General features: G+C 32.7%; 2 protein-coding genes across 2 annotated transcripts; one reads left to right on the forward strand and one right to left on the reverse strand.

The window, feature by feature from the left end:
- Positions 1–4: 4 nt before the first annotated feature.
- On the reverse strand, positions 5–18,130 carry LOC126738591 (uncharacterized). Its single transcript, XM_050443994.1, has 3 exons — positions 17,961–18,130; positions 4,252–4,400; positions 5–404 (listed from the first exon to the last, which is right to left on the reverse strand). Exons 1-3 carry the CDS (start codon positions 18,030–18,032, stop codon positions 323–325), a joined length of 303 nt encoding a protein of 100 aa, XP_050299951.1. The 5' UTR covers positions 18,033–18,130; the 3' UTR covers positions 5–322.
- Positions 4,688–12,728, forward strand: LOC126738481 (DNA damage-regulated autophagy modulator protein 2-like). The gene is made up of 5 exons (XM_050443849.1): positions 4,688–4,888; positions 11,881–12,005; positions 12,057–12,280; positions 12,337–12,475; positions 12,535–12,728. The coding sequence occupies exons 1-5, from the start codon at positions 4,821–4,823 to the stop codon at positions 12,705–12,707; spliced, it is 729 nt and encodes a 242-aa protein (XP_050299806.1). The 5' UTR covers positions 4,688–4,820; the 3' UTR covers positions 12,708–12,728.
- Positions 18,131–19,168: the final 1,038 nt, after the last annotated feature.

Here is a 19,168-nt window from a genome sequence, read left to right on the forward strand (position 1 = left end):
AATGTAGAAAACTACTAAATCAGATTTATTTATTTATATACAGTGCATGAATTTAACCTAAAATAATTTAAAAATACACTATTACTTACAGGAAATACAAACAAAAAACGACTAGATAGTTGAAATTTTAAGACTAATGACTAGAAACGCCCATTTGGTAAGACAACAGCACAATATGGTTTTTCAATCGGTGCAAACAAGCTGTTATGCTCCCAAATACATAATATATCACTTTAAAATGCTTATTTACTTAATTTTCATATAAAAGAATAGAGCTTAAAAATAATGACTAGTTTTCCCATAGTACTAATGAAGATTATGTTCAGTCTCTGTTCCGGAGCAGTTTTTCAGAAAGAGCTTTTACCATAGGATGGTCTGGAGGTAGCCCCTGGGAAGAAAGAAATCTAAAAAAATATTACACAATTAAAAATAAAAATAAAAACGTGATATAAAAGTATAAACTATTATGTCATATATATAGGAGTATGTAGATATGAGACGCCCAATTCCAAAACTCGTTCGCATGCAAATTTTACACCAGAAGCAAAAAAAAATCAGTCTACCTTTAACAACAAAATTTGTGTTCAATAAAGTACTATAGATTTTGTTATCTCGGTAACAAATTATTTGTTTCTAAATAATAAATTCATCTGTGAAAAAATAGTTATATGTAAAAATAATACGGAATTAATACGTTTTGTTGCTGTAAAACAGATTTGTACAGACTGACGTGACTTTTGTAACTTTCTCCTCTCTTATCGGAAATGCCATTGTCTAAGAGGATTTATTATTGATTCGATAGCATATTTTCAGTGCAAAGAGCTATTGAAATTAAAAACAGCTGCGAACTTATACAACAAATACATAAGCATACCCATTCTTGTTATATGTTTATTTTGACCGGGACACCCATCGGAAAATAGTTTGATGTTTTATTAGCGAAGTATAGCTATCATGGAGAGCTTATGATATATTATATTATTGACGAGATTTCATTGGATCCCTCGCCACACACATGTTCTGGTCATGTATATGAAGCGATACTATCCTTGGATTATTTGTCAACTTCCTTCACATATTGTAAAATTGAAAAGGTAAAGTTTAGCTCTATGATCACTTTTCAGCAGTAATTAAACTTTTTATTCTGATACACTCTCAGCATATCAGTAGCAAGACTCGTAAAGCTTTGTTAAATATTCCCAAAAATAGTAATACTTTAGCGTCAAGTTTTTATTACGTTATGTTTTCCACTTTTCCACTGGACATAACAATTATCCTAGTGTGGTCATTATGTGATTTTAATGTTTGTGCAGACCCTGTTTACTGTTTAGTCACTTTCTCGTGCATCTTAATATGCCCTTTTTATTTATTGTTAGTAATTTTAACCTTTGACCTTGCCAAAAGCACTGTGGCTTTTTATGTGTTGGGATGAAAACCCTCATTGTATATCCCTGATGATGGGCATCTTATGTCTGAAACATGTAGGATAGATGGTTTTCCAATAAATTTAGTGGAGGATGACCGAAACTATTTTAGTTACCCTTTAAAACTAATCAGTTTTTTACAAGAATATTAACTTATTCTTGTAACTTATTCTCGGAAGAAAAAAGTTTGGATTCGTTGGCTCGTATATTATTGGATGAAAACAGTTTTCGTACCAATAAAATGAAATGCACTTAAGCAGTCGTGAAAACGTATTTACATTGGATCAAATAAGTTTTGCATCCGTCACTAATTTTTCTGCCATATTTTCTTTGGAATTTAGAAATCTTTAGCCAAATAATTATGACATCTTCTGACGGTTAATTCAAAGACGATAACGGCATAAATATGTCGTTTTTTGTAAAAAGTGGATTTAAGCTGTTTTGTAACTAGGCGCCTCATGTCTATAACTTGTTAGAGATGGGTTGGGCAGTTTATTTTAAATTTTGTAAAATTTTTATAGGGTTTTGTAACTAAACAATAAGTTTTTTAACAAAATTATAATATTTAATTTGTAAAGGCCTGCTGTACGGGATGGGCCATATTTGACTTCAGCAGCTAGAGCAATATTAAAAATTCCTTGGAACTGCCTGGACGAATTTTAAAAAATTACCTCAACTGCTTATAAAAACCAGTAATTAATCTAAACAACCAGAACAAAATTCATTCGACTAGATATAACCATATACAGGGTGTCAATTTGAAAACTTCCCACCCCTATTATTTCGAGATGGGTTAGGTTTTTATTAAATCGTTTGGACACGTCGATTTTTTGATCGAGGGGATTAATTTTTATATAGAAATCATTTTGCCTCTTTCACCCTTAACCCCATAGAACCTCTCTCTCGAAAATCTTAAATGCGGTAATATGGTTTGAATGACACCTCATTTGAAAGAAATTTTCATTCTCTACATTTTGGCGCCTTATTTTTTAAATTTGAGTGCTACATTGCCAAGTTAGGGTTATTTAAACGTTGTAAATTACTTATTATTATACATTATTCCTGTAAGTGTTTTAATTACGCTAAGATTATTTATCCAATCATGTTTTTTTAGGTTAATATTATTTTTATTAAAATCTTGCATAGTCGTTACAATTATGAGTAAGTACCACTTCTGAAAGAGTTGTTAGGCTTAGAGTTTTGTAATCAACCATTTTTATAGGCTCTTCTAAAAAAATCTGATGACCTATTTTAGGCCATTCTATCGGTGCCCTTTTACTAATCCATTGGTTAGGAAATCAGTTAATCAACCACTCTCGCACTGGCTGTAAATAATGCAGTGCAGCTCCATCTTGCTGAAAGTGTAGTTCGTTTTCTTGCAAAATGTTACCATTAACTTGATTTTCCGGTTCAGTGTTATTAAAGAATTAATTACATTTTCAAGTAGAGCTCTCTAAGTTTTCTTCAATAAACAACGGTCTTATAACAGCTTTTCCGACAATACAGGCTCAAACATTAATTTCTTGTGGCCACTGTGTACCGTGAGCACCCTCTCTAAAAATGTGGGGATTCTCGTCATTACAGTATTGACAATTCGCCACTTAGGAAAAAAGTACATTCATCACTGAAGCAAATGTTGGTTATCAAAATTTCACAAGTGTTTATTAACTTGGACACGGTTTCGCAAAACTCTATTCTTTTATCAAAATCGTTCTCATGAAGTTAAAATGTGCATCTTGTACGGATGATATTTATGTAACTTTAATGCTTTTCGCACAGTTTCATGTAATAACTGGTGGGCTCTGCAACGAATGTTTCCAAAATCTCTACTTGAGCATCTTCGTTTAAAATACGCCGATTTGCCTTTTTTTGTTTCCGACTGAACCCGTTTCAGTGAATTTTGTATATAATATAAAAAAAATTCTGCCGTTCTTCTTGCGCATCTTCTTCTTCTTTGCTCGCCATAAACAAAAATCATTTCAATTCTTGTTTTCTAAGCGGGTATATCATAGTTACTAACACACAAATTATCGCAATAATTTTTAACTGATTTAAATACCTAGTGACTGGTTGGAAAGTTCACTAAATAATATTTTAAATTTCGGATCACATCATCAAACTGTACTAAGATGAATTCCATTACAAACAAAAATAAACAAAAACAAGAAAAGATGTAAATGTTTATCTGTCATGATCAGAAGATTGAATTTATTGGATTGAGAAACCTAGTGATGAATGCATCTGTTCTATTTATGGTCATATTAAAAAACAGTAAGTCAATAGGTTAGTAAAATGATGTATTTATTTATTAAAACAATTTACTAACCTAAAAAAACATGTTTCAATATAAATCTTAGCTTTACCGCAATTAAAAGGCTTACAGGAATAATGTCTAACAAAAAGTAATTTACAATATTTAATTAAGCCTAACTTGGCAAAGCAGCACTTAAATTTAAAAAATAGTATGTCAAAATGTAGAGAATAAAAAGTTCTACATAAAAATGTATGCTCCTTAATAAGAAAATTGACGTGTCCTAGTGATTGTATAAAAATCTAACCCGATTCGAGATAATAGGGGTGGGAAGTTTTCAAATTGACACACTGCATAGTATTTAAAACAATTTTAACTGCCTATAATATCCCGGACAAAAAAAATGCCCGTAGGACTTATTAAATAAATTCAACACCCAGGAACCAATTGAATTTTGATCTAACTGGAATTTGTAACTTGTATTGGTGAACCTACTAATTGTTTTAGCAAATATGACAAACATAGTCATGTCATGCTATTTCCACATAGTTTTATGAAAAAAATAAATATATTGACCTTAAAGCCTCCACCGCACATGCCGCATAACCCTCAGCTTCCGCGTCGTGGTGTTGATCGTCTTCCTCCATTTCCATTTCGGCTTGCAGTTCACAAATCTTTTGCAAACACAATTTTAGCATATCATTCACTTGATCTTGGTCTTTTTCCTACAAATATTAAAAATCTCATATATTAATTGTAAGGGATTTTATTGTTCTTTTATAGAACACTCTGCGGATAATTAATAAATAAAACACGAACAATTTCCAGTTTATATAAAAAAATAAACAATTAATCACCAGTACCTTAATAATTACATAGTATTACATAGATATACTGGTATCTAGTTATATGATAATGATGTTAATTTAATGAGAAAAAAAAACCTGATGAATGGCAAACAAGTTTGCGACATATTCGACCAAAGTACATATGAGGCCCCACAACTTTAATTCCCTTGATGCTTAATAAAATTATACGTTGTCGCAGTACATTGCTGTTAGTGAATATTTTATTAGTTCGAAAGAAAATTAGGAAAATTCCAATAAATTAAAAAAGGGACATGCAATAATAGTTCCTGAGGAAACATGGGCAAATGTATAGAGTATCTTCCACTTACAACTGTGGCCTTGGTTGGGATTACCACTGCTATCACGTAAGTTTTTTATTGTTCCTTTTCTTGATCTAAAATCGTTTTTCCGATTAAATTTTATAAAAATAAGAATTAAATGAAACCAAAAATCTGCATTTTTTAAATAAAGCAATTTATCTTTAAAGCAAGATTGAATTTTTCTCCAGTCGCGTGGTTGGCAACGCTCCAATAAACGTCACTCATCGTATGTCATTAGATTTTAAGAGTATGTTGTGCTTATGGCGAAAATCTTTTAATTACTAGTATTAATGTAATTAAGTACAAATTTGAATAAATTTAAACATCGAGGTTTTTAAATTGATGCAAAAAGCCTATAAAATGGAAAGTTGCAAAAACGTTAGTTGTCATTGAAATTTAGAATTAGAGGCCTAGAGAAAGTAAAGTAAGAGAGACGTCAAAAGACAGAATCTTTAATTCGGACACCATAAATACTTTTTTACACTTGACAGTTAGTAGTTCCAATGGCTAGAAAGGGTGAGGCCACCTACATTGAGCTGATATTGACAGTCATTTGTCACCCATTTCCTCTAATTTTAATCATTACTTAGCATTTTCTAGTATTGAGTTTAAAAAAATTTAAACTGTAATATAATCAGTCTAATATTACATTTTAGTTGTTAATAACTTAATTAGTCAAAATGTAGTAGTATGTCTTCCGTGAAAAACTGGAGAAAATCTTCAAGAAAAATATACAGATAAGTACATCTTAAATTTTTGTGTATAAATTTATATTCAATTTAGATTTTTAGGTTAAATTACCTGTAATTATTGTGAAAAACAAAGAAACCTAATTTCAAGAGGCATATGTGTAAGCTGTTATTGTTTTTATTTGTATTTTACAATATTAACTAAATATTTGTTCTGATATGTAAAATCATTGCCAAATACAAATATATTAGACAATATGGCAAAACCAGGAATAATAATTAATAAAATTTGCTGCTTAAAAATTCCCGCCTTAATATCTCTAAAAGAACCCTCTTTTAATACAATTAATGAGTCTATATTTAAGCCTCAAAAGAAAACAAACCATTAAAACAAATTTTAAATGGACATGATTATTCTCAAATATTTAATTCACCCACATTCAATTAAGGTTAAATGCCATTGAAGGTTGCATGGATTCAACTATGATGTCATTTTGCAAAATTTATTTAGAAATTTAAAAGCAAAAAGACCAACATGGATAACAAAAGATAAACTTTGCTTTAGCAGTTTGGCACACTATAAAAGAGGACCAATATCATACAAATTTGTAAAAACAGATTAAGCTTCACCCAGCAAAAGCACACTTCAGAAACTCCCTTAAGTGTATACCTTTTAACACTGTTTTAGATAATGAACTTTTTAAAAAACTCGCTTTAGGAGTCCATAAGATTGACAAAATAGATAGGTCACATGGGCCCCTAGGTACGAAAAATAAGTGTGCAAATCATGCTTTAGTCTTTGTGTTAAATGGTCTTCATTGAACATTGCTTATAAAGTAATTCTAAAAAAATGAAAAAACTTTAATCACCAAGGAACTATTTATTAGCTGCGATGCTTTTAAAAATCTCTGTAAAACCAAATTTATATCAGGTCCTTACTTTTTCATTAACAATCATGAGGTTTTTACCTTATTTAATGTAACTCATTTATTAAAGTCAACCAGAAATGCTCGTTTAAAATATTACATTAAATATGGAATTAAATGTAATCATTGATATATTATGTAATATTTTCCTTTTTCATGTAGGTGTGGCCCTTGAAGGAGAAAACACAATTTTAAACACTAACCATTCCGCCTGTTTTTTTGATAACTCCTACAATTCAATTTCAATTAGTTTATTTTTTTTAAGTATATTTTTTATGTATAGAATATAGATATAATGTTATTTTTCACTTTGATATGTCAAATGGGACCCTCATCGTCTGACACCTCATTGTAAGCAGCATTTAAATGTCTATATAGTGCCAAATAAATTAAATCGGTTGACGCACCAGCGAATAATGACCAAAAATGTCTCGGAATAATGGATATTTTATCAACCTTAAACTTCTGTATTTCAAATGGTGAATACATACATATACAAAAATACATACAAATACATAAATAGCAAACAATTTTCCAGCTTACTTCGCCAAAAAAAAAATATGCAAGTTGAAGCGATTTACCAGTAAAAATGTATGGTAATAAACAGTTCACCGAGTCCAAATAGTCCATAAAATGATAAAATCCTCCTTTAAAATAATATATATCTTTGGAAAACCAAGTGGATGAAAATGGTGTGTTGGGACACTATAGCAAAATAATTTGTATTTATAACAAAATGGAGTTTCCTCGCCCCACGCTTTGATAGTTCGAGAGTGGCTTAATAAACAGTTTCCAGGGATGTTGATTGGTAGGCGTGTCATATTCAGGCCATTCGAAGGGACGGTCGCAAGACTTAACATCACTAGATTTTTTCCTTTAAAAAGCAAAGTTCATAAAACTCCACCGGAAAATATTAATGATTTAAAGGATCGAATTACTGGCGAAGTCGCGAATGTAGAGATATTAACAGACAAGCACTTGCCAATGTTCAAGAAGAATTTCAAAACAGACTATTATTGTCTTTGAGCACTTAATGAAATAAATTCTGTGAACTGATTAAATTGTTTATTTTTTAAACATCTTTTTACACGCTTACTGGTTATAAGTCTATAAACCTACATTTTTTATACAGCGTTGGGGGTAGAATGTATGCTGTTTACAATTATGTGGGTTTCCATTTGACATATCAAAGTGAAATGAGCTGGAGGTGAGTAAGAACTTTGTCAAATATGAAATTAAACGTAGCCCCGTATATCTAGATTAGACTAGTGATTTGTTTTGAAATAAAAGCACTGTAAAATATATTATATAAAAAAAAACATTCCTTGTTAATATTTTAATGAATTTGTCTACATTTTAACATTTTTGAAACAAACCTTAACAGACTTTATTAACCATATATTTAAATAAATCGAAAAGTTTTGTCGATTTTTTCTCACAATCATATAAGTTAATTTTATAAGCTGAAAGTTTGACTTTTGTTTTCTTTTTTGGAAGGATTATACATATATTATTATCCCTATGAGCAGCAACATAAAATGAATATGTTTTCAAAAGGCGAAATGTCGAATTATAAACCGCAAGAAATATGAAAATGTAGCATAAATAAAGATGAAAATTGTATTTCTTTTTAACGTTCTAGGAAAGATTTGAAAACTCTAATATGCACTTATTGTCTCTGAATATTCTTTTCCTTAGCTTCTATCTGTATGTATAAAAGTGAATGTGTTCATTTGGGGACTTGGGAACTTTTCACTCGCGGCAAGGATTGACGTAAATATTTGCATGGAAATTTGCTTTAACCCCAGGGAAACTTTAGGCGTAATTTTAATCAAATTGTCAGCCTCTTTTATTCTTTCCAAGGCTGACTGTATAATCAAGTACCACGTGAGTGGAGCCTCGCGTTTAGTCTACACTCACTAATAATTTACGACACACACACACAAATTATTGTTTATAATTTGTGTGTGTGTTCAGTTAGTCTAGTCTGATGATGGCAAGAACACTTGTCGAAATGCATCAGTCATTAAATTAGAGGATTAGCATTTTATTTGTGGAGAAAAGACTTCGCCTACTAACTTTTCAATATTCAAAGATATATTGGTCATGGATGTGTAGTATCTGCACGCCTTAAATTTAAATCTCCCGCTTATACTGAATTTAAATATCTGAGGTTGTTCTTGCCATGACTACCTGCCATATCGATTATTTATATTTATTTCTCAAATAGTTCCAAAGGGAGCGCTGGAATCGCGTCGTAAACGTGATGTCATCTGCTATCTATTCCTATCTTACTTTTCTATGCTTAGAGGTTATTCAGGTTAGGTTATGTCTTTTATTTATTTTTAATATTGTGTTGTGTGTTGCCTACTATAGTCGCCTTCGCTCTTATCGTGGGGGTTCAAAGGTCACCACGTAATATGAATCAAATTGAAAAATCAGTGGCTGCCAAAATGTTATTTCCTTGAGAGTTTGACAATACATTGAACGCCGTCATGTGACATATTAAAGCCGCGTATACACCTTAGATCATAATTATTAACTGACGTGATGCCTTTAACCAACACCCACTCAAAGACAGACATTTGTAGAGGTGTTATTGCTTTAACGCCGTAAAGATGTCTGCGGAATACTACGTATCCGAGATTCGACATGTAAAACATACCTTGGTTATTTCCTTTCATGACGTGAAAAAGCCCGTTGGGTATACGCCTCATCAGTATATGCCTAGAATCCCCGATATCTCAGGGCGATTAGGGCCCGATATTTCAGGGCACAGCGTCTAATTTTTAACGATTATTTGATCTTGTCTTCTTCTTTGTTTATGTGTGATTGTGTTTTTTTGTAATATTTATTGGGAAACTATACATTTTGGTATAATGACAAACAATTAATTTGTATTGTGTGTGATGCAGTACAGTCAGAGACCAGAAAACTACTTTCTTTGTTTAAAGGCAAGTTCATGTTACAATCTCACTTTTAAAATGACATTTTAATTTTATGATTTATTATTTGTCGTTCGACCCAATCTATACGTTGATGCACAGAAAATTAAAAAAGTTTTATATCAGTTAAAAGTCAAAAAAAGATAAAAAATAACTAAAAAAAAGCTGGTGAATGCGGCGGGCATTTCTATCTCCCAGGGCATTCACCAATTTATTTACTTAGCTTTTTTTAAAAAGATAAATACGAGGGGAGCTACGACAGTTCTTTAAAATGTCGTTTTCTTATGAATATTTATTTATTTACACATTACAAGGCAAAAAAAGATTGAAACTAACTATTAAAAAAATGGAGAATGCGCCGGGCATATCTATCTCCAAATTTATTTACTTAGCTTTGTTAAAAAAAAATTTTTTTGTACTTTTTAATCATACCTAAATAATAAACGAAATGCAAAAAGAAAACTAATTATTTTAATAACGAAAAAGAAAATAAGAGATTGCTTAGAATGTACAAGAAGAAGTAGCTAAAGCGCTTGGAATTAGTTTAAGAATGGTGCAAAAGGTTGTATATGAAAACAAGAACAATCTAATTTTCAAGCAGGAAACAAAGTGTAAAAGGAAGAAGCCGAAGACTGAAGATTTAAGTGAATGTGTAAAAATGAAGTAACAAATTTGACTAAAAAAAGAAACTAATTATAACTATCATTATCACTAACAGAGTCAGAAAACTCTTCGTCATTTTCTGAATCTTCTTCAAATGGAGCAATGATCAATGGTTCAACTTGGATATCGAGTACTTTTTGTCTCTTCCACCAGGTTCTAATAATGTTTTCCGCCAATACTCATTTGTGATGCGATTCAATGCCTCATTCCAAACAGCTTCAACCTGGTCAGATCTAAGCCCGGCACCCACATGCTTCTCATAATAAGATTTTGGCCCTGCCCATATAAGCTCAATGGCATTAAACTGACAATGGTATGGTGGCAATCTTAAAACTTCATGGCCATATTCACGTACTATTTCGTCAACAGCATATATTTTTGGTCTTTTCAGCGATTTTGCAAGTGAAAGAAGTTCGGATTTTAGTATATATGGCAAGGGATTCTGATTTTCTTTTACTAACCATTCATAAATTTCGCTGTTTCTTCAACTTCCATTTGGTTGTTTATTCAAAATTCTTGAATGATACGACGCATTGTCTAATACTATTAAGGAAGGTTCTTGCAAGTTCGGTATTAACTGTTCCTTTAACCATTTTTCAAACATTTCGCAATTCATATTGTCATGATAATCCATACTTTTAGACTTAGAAGAAAAAATTAAACTTACACCTGGAACGAATCCCGTTGAAGATCCGGCATGTAAAATAATAAATCGTTTTCCCTGACCACATCCCTTTTTTTATTTTCGCGCTTTTCACAGATTCATCTTGCCAAGATTTTATTCCACTCCCGTTTGAAAATATCCAAGTTTCATCTAAGAATACCACTTTCCTTAACTTTGATCCCTATTCGTTGGCTCACAATATTTTGTAGTTCACACAAATATCTTCTATTGCAGTCTTTTTTATAGCGAAAACCTATGCTTTTAATTAATTTTGATAAAGCAGAAAGTCCAATTTTCAAAGTGCCGCGTTGCTTTAAAACATCCCTCAGAAATAGCAGCGTTATATTTGTTTTTAGCCTATATAGTTCATAAATCCTATCCCTTACTTCCATTTTTACACATTCACTTAAATCTTCAGTCTTCGGCTTCTTTCTTTTACACTTTTTTTCCTTCTTGGGAATAAGATTGTTCTTGTTTTCATATACAACCTTTTGCACCAGACTAATTATCTTAATTATCTTTATAATTTTCTTAAACTAATTCCAAGCGCTTTAGCTACTTCTTCTTGTACATTCTTAGGCAACCCTTTATTTTCTTTTTCGTTCTCGAAGTAATTTATAACATTAAGTACCATTTTTTTGGCTTGAGGATTTAGAAATCCACAAAAAGGCTTTTTCTTTTCCATAATTTAAAATTTAAATTATCTTGTGACAAATAATGTCATCCGTCAATCGAAACGACAGGCATGTTTGTTATGAAAGTAATTGTTTTTGAACCACTGACATTTATCATTTTATCTTCTTTTGATACATTACCGCTGCATATATCTGTTTCGTTTATCTGACGCGTTGTAGTTAAAAAACGTTGTTGCGCAAATTGAAATGAAACGTAACTACAAAAGTTTGTCGTTGATAATCCGATACACACGCACGATAAGAGCGATTTTGACTATATACTTTTGTATAATTTAACTATTTTTAGATTTATTTAAATAAGATTAAGTGAAAAATAACATTACGAAATGTTGAATTAAGTTCGTCTTTTACAGTACAAGGCGCAATGGGAACCTTTTCATTAAAGTGCCATAAAAATACTTCACCCTTTAATTATTTTATTATTAGCCCCTCAGTTATTCTTTCATTTATTTTAGTTTTTATTTGTCCTATGGATACTATCAGCATGTCACCTATCTCCTCCCATACATTAGTGATACAGGCACTTTTCCACCTGAAAGCTGTATTTTTGGCCAAAGTCTAAATATTGTGTCTATTTTATGTAAGTAATTGTCAAAAACGTTATTTAAATTGTAAAATATGATATTTTTAGTGGCGTTTTCTATCTACATAAAGTACCTACAAGTGAGGGAAATTTATACAAAACACCATATAGATGAAAAGTGCCATTTGAATAAAGTGGCATTGATAGTCGGTGAGCTAGCCACCAGTGGACTAATGGTGGTGGCCAATTTTCAGGAAACAAATGCTTTCCTGGTGCATTGGATTGGGGCAATATTTTGCTTTTTTGGTGGCAGCATTTATTTATGTATACAGGTTTAAATTTGTTTATTTCTTTGATTTACATTTGTACATATTTTTTATTATTTTAGAGCCTTATATATATTAAAATTTCCCCTGTTATTGGGCAAAGAAAACTAACCTTGGTTAGAATTGTACTGTCAATAGTTTCACTAGTGGCATTTCTGGTTTTTCAAATTACTGCATTTTTGGCATATGGACAATTTACTGGTAAAGACAATGTGATTCCTTAGTGTTTTTATGTAATTTAATTATGATTGTTTTTTAAGGAAATGATATAACAAAATGGCATGAAGAAGATGGAGGATTTAAACTGCATCAAATAAGTACGATATCAGAGTGGATAGTGGCCTTTTGTATTATGACTTATATTTCACTATTTAAAGAAGAATTTCAAAATATTGTTGTACAGCCTTTGAGTATTGAATTTAAAGAGAATTAAATATTTTTTTAGACCGTTTTATACCATATAAATGATTTTTGACATCTTAAAAAATACACATTTTCGGTGATCGATCAATTTACGACCTAATAGATTTTTTTTTGGTATGTTGAGGAAGCTTACCTTAAATCCATTAAATTAAAAAAAAAAATTTTTTTGGATGAGCCATTTTTTAACAAAAAAAACGATAATTTATGTTGTATATGAACCACGATATTAAAAATATACCATAGTATTATCGCGGACTAATCACTTTTATAATGATCTAAAATATTTATGTCATTCCTATACTAAATACATAAAATATATGGGATGGGTTGGGTTGGGTTGGCTCAAAAATGCAGATATCCTAATAAGCCACGTTTTATGAAACCCACTGACGGGCTCACAGAGAACTTTGACGAATTTCTCAGAAACGCTGAAGGGAAAAGTACTGCCAAACTCATCCTGTCGAAACCTACGAGCCAATGACAACTACAAATTACCCTATTGGTGGAGTGATTGAGGCATTAATTAGGGACACTAAAGCGAAAAGAAGACTTTATCTAAGAGAGACCGGGGATAACGGACGTAGAGAAACTCTTTATGCAACCTACAAAGAAGCCAAAAACAGTAAACAAAGCAATAAAGAAGGCAAAAAAAGAAAAGTGGAAACAAATGATCGGGTCACTACAAGAAGATATCTACGGCCAAGCGTATCAAATAATAAGAAAGCAACAGGACCTAGAATCACACTAACCTTAAACAAAAAAAAAAGAAATTTTTAAGGAACTTTTTATCAAAGTCACAGACCCTCAAGATGTAAATTCCCCCGGCCAAACGTTGGGAAACTGCATGGTACTAGCTATCACGGAGGAGGAAATGAAAACAGCCATCTCTTGCATCAAACTAGGAAAAGCACCAGGTCCGGATAATATGAAGCCAGAGCACGTAAAATCACTCTTAACACAACACAGCAGTTTTTTCATGGACCTATACAACGAATGTTTAATCGAAAAATATTTTCCGGACCAATGGAAGACCTCCAAGCTAATCCTACTGGAGAAACCAGCAAAAACCATAGAATCAGAGAAAAAATACAGGCCTATTTGTCTACTAGACACACTCGGTAAAACCTTCGAAAGCAATATAAACGCCAGAATAAAGACCGCAATTGGCAATACGACAGGATTTAACCCCAATCAGTATGGTTTTACGAAAGGCCACTCAACGTGTGATGCAATACAGGAAATTATCGACACTATTAAAAAAAACAAAAATAAAGTCACTAGCCTAATCTGCGTTGACGTTAAGAATGCCTTTAAGACGGCCAACTGGACTCTTATCTTAAACAAACTCAAAAGGCGCAAAATAGCGGATTATTTGATAGCGATAATAAAATCTTACTTAGAAAATAGAACAGTCCTTATAGATAAAAAAAAACAAAAACTTTGTTAGAGGAGGAGTACCACAAGGCTCGGTGTTTGGCCCGACCCTCTGGAATATTTTATACGACGACGTAATGGAGGTGTGTAATTGTGAGAATATAAAGCTCATTTGCAATGCTGATGATCTGGTAGTCATAATTATTGGCGATACTATCGAAGAAAATATCCAGATGGAAAACATGGCCTTACACAATATTTTACAATGGATGGTGGTAAATAAGCTTGAAGTGGCTCCAGAAAAAACAACTGCTGTAGTTTTTGGATGGAGCTACAAAAATAGAAGAAATATTAGGTACCTCTTTGGCGAACATGAAGTGAAACCAAGCAAAACAACAAAATATCTGGGAGTAGTAATTGACTACAATACGAATTTCTCAGCACAAGTAGATTATGTAGTTCAAAAATCTAACAAAGTAACCAAGGCCCTCCAAGCTATTCTCCCAAATATAGGTGGACCTTCAAGCTCCAAGAAGAAGGTACTAGCGATTGCAATGCAACCTACGATATTATACGCGGCACCAACATGGACAACAGCCCTTGATTCGAAGAGAAACAGGAATAAACTTGGCTCGTGTCAGAGAAAAGCCGCAATCAGATCATGCTGCAGATATCACACAATAACTACAGCCTTAATTGTTATAAGCGGTCTGATACCCATAGACCTATTAATACAGGAGAGGGCCAGGATACAGGAACAACAAAAACAGAATTGGGACAGAAATATACACGAGCGCAATTAAAGAGGACGAACGAAACACGACTATCAACATTTGGCAAAGAAGGTGGGAGTTCCACCTCTTTGCCTTTCATACCTCACACCTTTCCATACGAGGAAACGGGAGTTTTAGTCCGTCGGCTAGCTGGACTCGGACATAACTGTAGCCGCACAACATCGTTACAACGGGCCACAGCACAAGGGTTGGGTTGGGTTTGGTTAAATTGGATTGGATTGGTTTGGTTGGGTTTTGTTGCACACTCTTAAATTTTACATATCAAATGAGGGACGCTTACAAATAAAAAAAACTTTTTAATTAAAAAAAAGAGTATATCCCTTTGTGTGCTAGTGTGCCTGCGGTGAGGACACTTACAAATTAATTTTTACTGACGGTCCTGGTGTGCTTACAGCGAAGATATCATTGATGACGTATGCGGAAGCGTGTCGCTCCTCTAAATTTAAGCGCCAATAAGAGTCGAGTATTATTTGGGCAGTTTGCATATTAATGTTCGCACGTGGTATTGTTGTGGTAACAAGTTTCCCTGTTTTTTGGTTGTTAGAGCAGTTTTTGGGACCATGGGTGCCGGGTGGTAAGATTTGCTTTTATATTAGAAATAAAATATCTAGCATGATATTTATGTTGTCGCTAGAATGCAATTTTGAGAAAAAGGTATTAGTTTTATAGAAAATATATGGTGTGCTCAGGGCGGTGACACAAGTCTCTTAGGCAAATAATTTTCTAAAAATTTCTAGAGTAATTTTTAACGGTTTTTTTATAGGATTTTATTTTTATTTACAGATGGCAGCGGCATCGCCAGCAATTGATTTGTTTGACATAGAAAATATGCCTATTATATTTGGGAATGATACTTTGTCCCAAGACGCTGATGCTGACTTAGCCGAATGGAGCAGTGAGGATGAGCTACCTTTGTCACTAATACGAGCGCAGGAAATTCGCAGAAAAACTATATGGACTAACTCCAACTCACACTGTGGTCGAAATTTTAAAGAATTTGTAGAAGAAATAGGACCAAACATTCCCACCGATATAGAAACCCCTGCCGACATGTTTTTGCATATATTCCCTGAGCATCTGTTAGACCACATAGCTTCTCAAACTAACTTATATGCCTTGCAAAGGAACGGAGGTAATAGTCATGCATTTACGCCTACTAATGTAAAGGAAATAAAGGGTTTTATTGCAATAAATTTAATAATGGGCATAAAAAAGCTACCCAGCTACAAGGATTACTGGTCCTCACGATTGGAAATGAGAGATCCATTCATAAGTTCAATAATGTCAAGAGACAGGTTTTTATGGATGTTGAGCCAACCTGCACCTAAACGACAACTCTGTACAGCCTGGCCGTGATCACCAAAACTTCGATAAGCTTTACATATTAGGGCCTTTGTTAGATGTATTATCTGATACATTTAAAAATGCTTTGAAACCAAGTCAACATCAAGCTATTGATGAGTCGATGATCCGATTCAAAGGACGAAGCTCCCTAAAACAGTATATGCCAAAGAAACCAGTAAAACGTGCCTATAAAGTTTGGATTCGTTCCGAAAATTCAGGATACGTATGTCAATTTCAGATTTACACTGGTAAAATAGGTCAAATGACCGAAAAGTCTCTTGGTGGTAGAGTTGTTAGAGAGCTTACGAGAGACTTCAAAAAGAGCTTCAAGAGAGCTTCGATCGAGCTGCAAAAACAACTGCAAACTGAGTTGATTTACGCTTGCGGTACCGTCAGAAAAAATCGAAAGAATCTACCAACAGATCTACTAGATGACAAGCAGTTAACAAGGGCTGAATTCGATTGGAGAGTTAGCACTGATGGGTTGACCATTTTTTAACTTATTATCTGGATCCATGCAAAAATCAATGGGTTTCCCGCAAAAAAAAAGATGGTTCCGCCGAAGATGTTACTTGTCCTGAACTAGTAAAGAAATATAATACGCATATGGGATACGTGGATAAGACGGACATGCTAAAAACTCTTTATGAGGTTGACCGAAAGTCAAAAAAGTGGTGGCATAGAATTTTTTTCTATTTCATAGATTTATCCTTAGTAAATGCTTAGTAATATTGTATCAAAAAAGAACGGTTTCCAATGCGCAACTTTCGCTAAAACTTTTTCGACTTTCAGTGGGCCTAGGACTTGTGGGAGCTGAACAAGGTTTACCGAAAAGGGGTCGGCCATCAGCAACGGTGAATCATTTCAAACGTACTGTACCATATGAAATTCGGTACGACTCTTGTTCCCACATGCCTCTATATGGCAAGCCTGGAAGATGTGCTTTTTGTAGTACCAAGGCGGAACCTCACAAATCAAGATGGCATTGTACAAGGCCATTGTACAAGGCATGCTGTTGATATTACATTGATAAATAAATAAACATAGTTAATTATTGTTATTTTTTTAGGTGTGATGTTGCCCTGTGCCTTTCAGATAAGAAAAACTGTTTCCGTCAATACCATACCAAATAAATTTTTTATAATTAATGTATTTTTCTAGCAATAAAAAATTAGTTTTTGCCAATTTTTTTTTGTTTATCTGCCTAGTGTCCTTACAGTGAGCACACCTCATTGTAACTAACTCATATGCAAAAAAAAAGATTTAATATTAAAAACATATTAAATAATCTGAGCAAAACAAAAATTTTCACCAAAAGTAAAAAAAAAAATAAATCCGGCCTCAAAGGGATAAACAGTTAGTGCATATTAGTAACACAAACATTGAACAATAGAAAATTCATTTACAACTTGTAAGTTTTCCAAGAAATTTCAAGTAAAAACCGGAATTTATTTTTCCGTCAACTTTGCTAATAACTGTCGACTTTTACCTAAACTTTATGGACTTTTGTCAAGTATGACAACACTGCCGTATATCCTCGTGCAAAATTGACATATTGGACAGTTTTCGCATAGAAATATTTTGAAAATGACGTCATTTAGGAAGTTTTTTTTGATTTTTTAGTAGATTTTTTTTTAAATCGTTCTATAGACCGTACCCTTTTTACTAAACAATTTTTTTTTTAAATCGTTGGGTTTTAAATTGCTCAGGCATTCACATTTTCTTACTTTAAGTGAAAAGTTTTTTCTTACCCTTCGATGGTGCCTAATAATCCGTCTTCCTGTAGTCTTACGATTGTTCTGAAAGTCCTTTTGGGCCTTCATGATAAATTAACACAAAACTATTTACCGAAAATCTCTTTTTTATCAACAAATATACACTGGTAAGCACGTACGATGCACCCACCCCAAAATTTCGAGTTCATTTGGTCTGTTCTTGGGACATGTGCCTTTTTTGATTCATGTACACACATGGCGTTCGGGAGTACATATACTACAAACCGATGATGTTGAACGCTTACGCAAATATTTTTTTTAATTACTTTTATTTGATTTTTTTTATTATTTACTATTAAAGCGTAGCAAACTTTTAATTTCATTCTGCATAATCAAATTAAAGGCAAATTAATTAAGTAGTAGCACGAGTTGCAGAGTCAAGCAGCACCTCACGGACGAACTATATATCCGTAAAAGTTCAATGTGCGTGTGCGGGTCAGTAGTAAAGGCGAGCGGCATGGGAAATTCACGGGTTTAACACGAGGTCCTTAACAGTGGCCAGTTTGCCGCTCTATAATAGTGGAGCGGCAGCTGTCGGAAGACAGCTGCTGAGAGTTGATGGCCGCGGTATAAATGGGGAGCCGTTGCGGAAAATATTTTTTTTTTACTTAACGGCTTAACTAATCAAACTAAAAATACAAAACCTGTTAAAAAAAAATCATTTTTTTATGGCTTAAAATAAATTTTGGATTAATTTTATGGTCGAATTTATAAACAGTTTTTTTTAAATCATTTTTTTACCAGAAAAATTAGTGCTAGTATTATCCCGAGTTTTTTCGGGTAACAATAAAAAATGTAAATGAGGTGTCATATAAGTACAAATTTGGCAGTAAATTGTAACATAGTTAATTTAGGATAAATAAAAAACAAAACTCATACTTTTAGAATTTGTATTTTATTACTTTTACAAACAAAAGCAATCACAAAAATACAAAAAGATGCCGACTCACTAAAAGTAATTTTTGAAATAAAATAAACATGTAATTCATTCATTGGCACACCTTATTAGGATTTGCGTACAATGTTAACTAAAAAATTGGGAAAAATTAGCTACAAAAATAATAAAATACAATTTTTCTAAAAGTCTGTCTTAGTATGATATAGTTTGAATCATGGTACCACATATAAGCCAACTTCACAATCTGCACACCAATATCTTGATTCTTTTCGTATTTTTTTTGCCA

Source organism: Anthonomus grandis, chromosome 1, assembly GCF_022605725.1.
Source record: "Anthonomus grandis grandis chromosome 1, icAntGran1.3, whole genome shotgun sequence".
In the NCBI taxonomy this organism is placed as follows: Eukaryota; Metazoa; Arthropoda; class Insecta; order Coleoptera; family Curculionidae; genus Anthonomus; species Anthonomus grandis.

Bases quoted from the DNA above. Each gene is read 5' to 3' on its own strand.
- LOC126738481 (XM_050443849.1), top strand. From the start codon at position 4,821: ATGGGCAAATGTATAGAGTATCTTCCACTTACAACTGTGGCCTTGGTT. The intron at 12,006-12,056 runs GTAAGTAATTGT...TGATATTTTTAG, and splicing joins AAATATTGTGTCTATTTTAT to TGGCGTTTTCTATCTACATA. The intron at 12,476-12,534 runs GTAAAGACAATG...TTGTTTTTTAAG, and splicing joins GGCATATGGACAATTTACTG to GAAATGATATAACAAAATGG.
- LOC126738591 (XM_050443994.1), bottom strand. From the start codon at position 18,032: ATGAAGGCCCAAAAGGACTTTCAGAACAATCGTAAGACTACAGGAAGA. The intron at 4,401-17,960 runs GTAAGAAAAAAC...TAATATTTGTAG, and splicing joins TTATTAGGCACCATCGAAGG to GAAAAAGACCAAGATCAAGT. The intron at 405-4,251 runs GTCAATATATTT...ATATTTTTTTAG, and splicing joins TGTGCGGTGGAGGCTTTAAG to ATTTCTTTCTTCCCAGGGGC.